We start from the raw sequence: 8,058 nt of genomic DNA, 5'->3' as shown, positions 1-8,058 counted from the left end.
TTCGGCTCCCGGTTCACTTCTCCGCTTCTTGCCAACAACTTTGGCTCACGGTTCACTTCTCCGCTTCTTGCCGAAAACTTCGGCTCACGGTTCACTGCCCCGATTCTTGCCGAACACTTCGGCTCACGGTCACTTCTCCGCTTCTTGCCGAACTCTTCGGCCCACGGTTCACTGCCCCGATTCTTGCCGAACACTTATGCTCACGGTCACTTCTCCGCTTCTTGCCGAACTCTTCGGCTCACGGTTTCCGCTATCCACGTTCCCTCACTGTACCCGTCTGCCTCGCCTTAGCCCTTTTCACCGTTTTTCCCCCAGCGTCTCTCCTTCGTTATGCTTCCCCCGATTGCCCTACGGTCGGAGCCTTGACCCCGTACCCCAACAATTTAAGGTGCTAAAACCAGTTGGGTCGTCGACTCTCAGGGGTCCCTGACAGCCACCGCCTCCGCAGCACAGAATCGAACAGAAACACAATCACAAAAGAGACTTAACGGAGGTTCTGCATCTCAACCATGTAACAGTATGTTGTATTGACGGTTCACAAGACTAAGACTGCCTCCTGATACACGACCACGGGGGACTATATATGGGGGGGAAACACTGACGTCACACGTCCGGTACCATTGCATACCGGATCACATAACGTGGTCATTGACCACGTGACAATATCAAAGAGTATTCACATTGAATACAAGAATATTTGATTCTGTTTACATGAAGAAGTCTAAACTCATAATATAACAGTGTATTGACATTGAATACAAGTATATTTGATCCTGTTTACATATAGAAGTAAAAACTCATGGTATCACAGTGTATTTGAGTTGAATACAAGTATATTTGATCCTATTTACATAAAGAAGTAAAAACTCAGGGTATCACACTGTATTCGAGTTGAATACAAGTATATTTGATCCTATTTACATATAGAAGTAAAAACTCATGGTATCACAGTGAATTCACATTGAATACAAGTATATTTGATCCTGTTTACATGTAGAAGTATAAACTCATAATATCAAATTGAACTCACATTGAATACAAGTATATTTGATTCTGTTTACATGTAGAAGTTCAGTCGCGGCTGTAAGTTTCTCTGCGTGAAGCTAAAAAACCCGCTATTTTACTGTGTATTGGCGGATGGTATGTGCCTATGGCAGAGGTTGAGATACCTTATTGTTTCTATTTTTTTGTTTATTTACGCCCTACCCCTCCGCCCATATTTATACTTAACTCATCTTTTAAAGAAAATTACTATTTTACCACGATATGTCATACGATTACGCAGCCCTATTATCTCACAATCTAGAAAATGAATAAAGAAGACGTTTTCTGATTCAGTCAAACGATGGGACTTAATGTTAATTTCCATGCCCAAGTAAGTCAGAGTGTAGCTTAATACTAAGTCGTTATTGTTAACACGTTAAATAGGGTTGCTTATCGTATGCCATTTCGTGATAAAATAGTATTTGATGTTAAGCAGAAAAATTAAGTAAATATGAGTGGAAGGCTAGGGTAAAGAAACAAAACAATGGAACAAATAAGGTATCTCAACCCCTGCCATAGGCATATACCATCCGCCAATACACAGTAAAAGAGCGGGTTTTTGAGCTACATGTAAAGAAACTTACAGCCGCGACTGTATATACTCAAAATATCACAATGTATTCACATAGAATACAAGTATATTTGATTCTGTTTACATGTAGAAGTATAAACTCATGGTATCACAGTGTATTCACATTAAATACAAGTACATTTGATTCTGTTTACATGTAAAAGTATAAACTCATAATATAACAGTGTATTGACATTGAATACAAGTATATTTGATTCTGTTTACATGTAGAAGTATAAATTCATAATATCACAGTGTATTCACATTGAATACAACTATTTTTGATTCTGTTTAAATGTAGAAGTATAAACTCATAATATAACAGTGTATTCAAATTGAATACAAGTATATTTGATTCTGTTTACAAGTAAAAGTAGAAATTCATGGTATCACAGTGTATTCACATTGAATACAAGTATATTTGACTCTCTTTACATACACAGTGTATTCACATTGACTTCAAGTATATTTGATCCTGTTTACATGTAGAAGTAAAAACTCATAGTATCACAGTGTATCCAAATTGAATACAAGTATATTTGATTCTGTTTACATGCAGAAGTATCAACTCATGGTATCACAGTGTATTCATAATGAATACAAGTATATTTGATTCTGTTTACATGTAGAAGTATAAACTGATGATATCACAGTATATTCACATTGAGTACAAGTATATTTGATCCTGTTTACATATAGAAGTAAAAACTCATGGTATCACAGTGTATTCAATTCACATTGAATACAAGTATATTAGTTCTGTTTACAATTAGAAGTAAAAACTCATAATATCACAGTATATTCACATTAAATACAAGTATATTTGATTCTGTTTACATGTACAAGTATAAACTCATAATATACTAGTGTATCCACATTGAATACAAGTATATTTGAAGCTGTTTAAATGTAGAAGTAAAAACACATAATATCACAGTGTATTCACATTGAATACAAGTATATTTGATGGTGTTTACATATAGAAGTAAAAACTCATGGTATAACAGTGTATTCACATTGAATACAAGTATATTTGATCCTCTTTACACATAGAAGTAAAAACTCATGGTATCACAGTGTATTCACATTGAATACAAGTATATTTGATGGTGTTTACATATAGAATTAAAAACTCATGGTATAACAGTATATTCACATTTAATACAAGTATATTTGATGCTGTTTACATCTAGAAGTAAAAACTCATGGTATAACAGTGTATTCACATTGAATACAAGTATATTTGAAGCTGTTTACATATAGAAGAAAAAAATCATGGTATCACAGTGCATTCACATTGAATACAAGTTTATTTGATTCTGTTTACATGTAGAAGTATAAACTCGTGTATTCACATTGAATACAAGTATATTTGAATCTGTTTACATGTAGAAGTAAAAATTCATGGTATCGCAGTATATTCACATTGAATACATGTATAGTTGATTTTGTTTACATTTAGAAGTATAAACTCATGGTATCACAGTGTATTCACATTGAATACAAGTATATTTTATTCTGTTTACATGCAGAAGTATAAACTCATGGTATCACGGTGTATTCACATTGAATACAAGTATATTTGATTATGTTAACATGTAGAAGTATAAACTCATGGAATAACAGTGTATTCATATTGAATACAAGTATATTTGAAGCTGTTTACATATAGAAGTAAAATTTCATGGTATCACAGTGTATTCACATTGAATACAAGTATGTTTGATTCTGTTTACATGTAGAAGTATAAACTCGTGTATTAACATTAAATACAAGTATATTTGATCCTGTTTACATATAGAAGTAAAAACTCATAGTATCACAGTGTATTCACATTGAATTCCAGTATAATTGATCCTGTTTACATATAGAAGTAAACACTCATGGTATCCCAGTGTATTCACATTGAATTCAAGTATATTTGAAGCAGTTTACATATAGAAGTAAAAACTCATGGTATTACAGTTTATTTACATTGAATATAAGTATATTTGATTCTGTTTACATGTAGAAGTATTGTTGCCTTTCGCAAGACAACCCTTTGAAATTACGTTCTTTCTTTTTGTCATAACTCTATAATGTGAAACTTATGTTACCTGTTCAATGAAATTGCACTTAATTCAGCTTTGATACTTTATTCAATTGCACATCAAAAATTCTACTTCCTTGCCAAAAAAGGACCCGACATGAGGCATGACCAAAAATCGTCTTCTCTTTTCCCCTCCCGCGAACCAAAAAGAAAAACGTTGCCGGATAATATCTTCCATCAGGAACATACTCCCACCTCAGCAAGAGGAGTCCTCCGCACGTCACAACAGGTATAACTTGACGACAGGCCGTCGGTACTCGCCTGTAGCCGTCTTCACCCACACGGTCCGTACCACCTGCTCCTTTTTCGGCAATGTCGTCTTGGCGGTGAGAAGGCGACTAACCGTTCCGGTCAGCCATGTCGCCCGCGGCGCGTTCTGGTCCACGATCAAGACTAAATCTCCTACTTGAACGTTTCTGTTCTTGCGTGTCCACTTGTTTCTCTCCGTCAAGGCAGGTACATACTCTATCATCCACTGGCGCCAGAACCTCTCGATCAACTCCTGCGCCTGTCGCCATCGTCGGTGCGAGAACACTCCCGTTTCGTCGAACAGGTCGGGCGGGATGTGTGGGTGTGCGTGGCCTAAAAGAAATTGGTTTGGCGTTAGGGGACTTTTGTCCTCGGGATCTACGCTTAGATGAGTCAAAGGACGGGCATTAAGAATGGCCACTACTTCGGCCATTATGGTTCGCAGCACCTCTTCCTTTACCGTGGTACAACCCAAAACTACTTTTAACGCGGCCTTTGCAGACTTCAGTATGCTCTCCCACGATCCTCCAAAATGCGTTGCCGACGGGGGAGAGAAGTACCAATTTACCCCGCGGTCCGCCATATCTCCACCTTTCCCTCTTCGGGGCCCCCCACCCCTTCCTTTACCCCTTTTCCCCCCGGGGGGGGGGTTTTTTTCTTTTCCCCCCCCCTTTTTTTTGGTTAAAAAAAGAAAGGTAGCCCCCCCCCCCCAAAAAAAAAAAAAAAAAATTTTATTTTTTTTGTTTTTTTGAAAAAAAAAAAAAAAAAAAATTTTTTTTTCTCCCCCCCAAAAAAAAAAAAAAAAAAAAAAAAAAAAAAAAAAAAATAAAGAAAGGGGGGAGGAAGAGGGAGAAAAAAGGGGGGGAGGGGGGGCAAGGACCGACTACCCCACGCACCGTTCTTCTACCTTCGATGACCCAGAACGATGCTCTCAACTCGTACAGCGTCCGTTCGGTTTGCGCGTGAAAGTGGGCTTCGTGCGCATCGGATACGACCAGTTTCGTTAGTTTATGATTGTGGGGCAAAATAAGGGGGTGCTTGGCGTCCTCAGTTATGAAGGCATGGTTCAACCGACCCCTCACCCGCAACAAACCTTTAGGATCTAAAAAGGGGGAAAGTTTGCGTAGCTTCGACTCGCGCGGCACTGGTCGGTCCTTCGACAAATGTTTCACTTCACTGGCGAATGATGCACTTTGAACTATTTTAACGCATTGTTCTAAACCCGCTCGTAAATCCCCGGCTGTCAACTGTTTGCCAGGGTTGATTTCTTCGGCCACAACGCGCTTAAGCATCGTCAATGAGGTTGCAGAATTGATGAGTTCATTGATTGAGTTTGGTTTGAGCTCTCCCGTTTCTTCGGCTGTGATCGTATTCACTGCCGGTCCCGTAAGCATTTCTTTGACGAGGATCGCTTTATCGATTTCCTCACACACAGCAACTGGTCGGATAATCTCTAACAAACTTCTTTTACGGCTCCTCCTCGTCTTTGGGGCCAATCCTTCTCCTCTTTACACAAAAATGCGGGTCCCGCCAAGCTCCTGTGATATGCTGATAACTCTCCTGCGTTGATTCCCCGACTGTAGTCATCGGCTGGGTTTAGCTCACTAGGAACGTGGCGCCACCTTGTAGCGGATGAGGCGGCCAGGATTTGTTCCTTCTTAGTACTTATGAAGGGAGCGTAGAGAGTGGCCTCGGATCGTAACCAGTACAGCACGTTGTCTGAGTCCGTCCATAGCCAATCCTGGAGGTTCGGTGTTCTCTTTCGCTGAAGGAAGACGTACCGTTTGGCGATCCACACTCCTAGTAATGCGGCCATTAGTTCCAGTCTAGTAACTGTTTCCTGTTGTACTGGGGCGACTCTTGACTTGGCGGCCACTAGACGAACCGTTACGGCACCTCGGTATTCACATCGCAGGTAAGTGCAGGCTCCATAGGCGATCGTTGAAGCATCACAGAAGGTGTGGAGTTGGATTTCTGTCTCACTTGCGGGGAACGAGGAAAATCGTAAGCTACGCGGGATCCGAAGTTGACGTAGAGTCTCCATTTCTTTTGCAATATTGTCCCATCGTTGCTGCAAGACAAGCGGCAATGGGCAGTCCCAACCTAGTTTCTTCGGCTATCTCCCGTTGGGATCAGGATCTCGCCCTACTCTCCACATGTCTTGTGTCTTGTAACAACACTCGGCCGGTGATGGTTACACTTGCGAGAAATCCCATGGGATCGAAGATGCTGGACACTGCAGATAATACTCCTCTTTTTGTAGTTGCTTTGGGGATGATAAGGTTGAAGAAGAAAGAATCTGATTCCCCGGTCCACTGCAGCCCCATCGTCCGGTGGATCGGCAAACCATCTAAATCCACGTTAAGGTCCGGATTGGCTCTTTCTGAAGGTGGGAGTGATTGTAGAATTTTTCTGGACGAGGTCGCCAGTTGACCAAGGACAAAGCCTCCCAGGACCAACAACTCACGTAACCTTCTGCAAGTTGTTATTCCTTCCTCCTTGCTGTTAAGTGAGTCTGAATAATTGTCAACATAAAAATTATCGAGAATTTTTGTGGTGACGTCAGCGTAATCCGGATTGTCCTTCACTATATGGCGCAATACGCAGGTGGCGGAAGTCGGTGATGAGCTGGCTCCGAATATAAGCACCATCATCTGATACGCGATCGGTGGCCCAGGATCACCAGGTCGTCGCCAGAAGAATCTGAAGACTGGTTGGTCTTCCGGCCGGATGCGCACTTGTAAAAACATTTTGTTGATGTCCATGCTGACTGCGTACGGATTTTCTCTGAAGTGAAATAGGACATCCAGTATGTCCGTCATGAGCAATGGACCGTTGTGAAGCGCGTCGTTTAAACAAACGTTCTTAAATTTGCTAGCTGCGTCGAAAACCAAGCGCGGTTTATCCGGTTTTAGAATATTCTCCACTAATCCGTGAGGGACGTACCATACTTTTCCTGGCGGGCCCATCAGCTCATCCATTCTGAGGCGTCTTGCGAACCCAAGGTCCATATACGCTTCGATAGCTTTGGTGTAACGATTTGCGTAGAGAGGGTCCACTCTGAAGCGGCTTTCTACGGCGTAGAGTCGTTGGAGTGCACTGGATCTGATGTTTGGTAAAACAACTTGTGGTGTGACGAAGGGTAGTCCAATTTCGTATCTCGGTTGTGCGTTTGTCCCAATCAATTTAATCGTCGAATCTAGTGTGGCTAGTGCTGCTTCATCTTGCATCGCTGTTATTCTTTTGCGGTCCTCCATTGACCCACACAATTCGTGCGTCCAGAACTGCTGCAGCACGTCGTCATTTTCCTCTTCTTGTATGCTGTTACATGTAGCCGTAGTGGACTCGCAAATTTCTTTAGGCACGTTTCCCTGAACCGTCCAACCAAAAGGCGTTTTTATACCATGAGGGCCACTTTGTACTGGAGTGCGGGTTTCTAGTTGTTTTAGAGCGTCGGGGACATTCGCTCCAATAAATATTCCTACTTCTCTCCAATTAAAATCCTTTAGGTCGAGATACTGCAGATGAGCCCATTGGTGCTGATATGTTGACTCCATTTGATGCACCTTCTGTTTACTCTTAAGTCTGGGACTACAAGAAGAGGTTCGACATCCATTTTCCTGTTTCTGTTGGTCGTGGGGGAAATTTGGCATCGCGTTTTAATCACCGTTAGTTTTGGGTCTCTTCCATGGAAGGTCGCCAATTTCATGTTCGTTCGGTGTCCGTTGAGTTTCAGAATGTCGGCCAGATCCTTGGAGATGAGTGACGTTTCACATCCTGGATCGAGTAAGGCGGTTGTTGTAGCGAAGTAATTTCCGTTGTGCACTAAAAGGCGGACAAACGGTGAGACGGCCACCTGACGGGCTCCGGTTCCTTCCATCGGCGGCGTTACGGCAATCATCTGGCGTCATCGTTTTTGTGGACGTCTACTACGTCCTCCCATGTTCGCCAGGTTGCTTTGCGTTGAAATGCGAGCTGCGTCATGGATCATGGTGAGATGTGCGGAACTGTTGCAATTTGGCACCGTAAAGCGCAAATTTTCCTTTTTACAATCACGGCATAGGTGGTTGTGACCCAGGCACCGGAAGCAATTCTCTAGGTCCCA

The 8,058-nt window shown here is 41.8% G+C and overlaps 2 protein-coding genes across 2 annotated transcripts; both read right to left on the bottom strand.

Moving 5' to 3' along the window:
- Window positions 1-5,406: 5,406 nt before the first annotated feature.
- Window positions 5,407-5,997, bottom strand: LOC123475367. Its single transcript, XM_045177970.1, has one exon. It carries the CDS (start codon window positions 5,995-5,997, stop codon window positions 5,407-5,409), a length of 591 nt encoding a protein of 196 aa, XP_045033905.1.
- An 88-nt stretch (window positions 5,998-6,085) lies between these two features.
- Window positions 6,086-7,854, bottom strand: LOC123475366. Its single transcript, XM_045177969.1, has 2 exons — window positions 7,621-7,854; window positions 6,086-7,579 (listed from the first exon to the last, which is right to left on the bottom strand). Exons 1-2 carry the CDS (start codon window positions 7,852-7,854, stop codon window positions 6,086-6,088), a joined length of 1,728 nt encoding a protein of 575 aa, XP_045033904.1.
- Between the last annotated feature and the right edge of the window lie 204 nt (window positions 7,855-8,058).

Source organism: Daphnia magna, linkage group LG8, assembly GCF_020631705.1.
Source record: "Daphnia magna isolate NIES linkage group LG8, ASM2063170v1.1, whole genome shotgun sequence".
NCBI classification, from domain to species: domain Eukaryota; kingdom Metazoa; phylum Arthropoda; class Branchiopoda; order Diplostraca; family Daphniidae; genus Daphnia; species Daphnia magna.
Note: the sequence above shows the minus strand (reverse complement) of the source record. Positions and strands in the feature narration are given on the sequence as shown.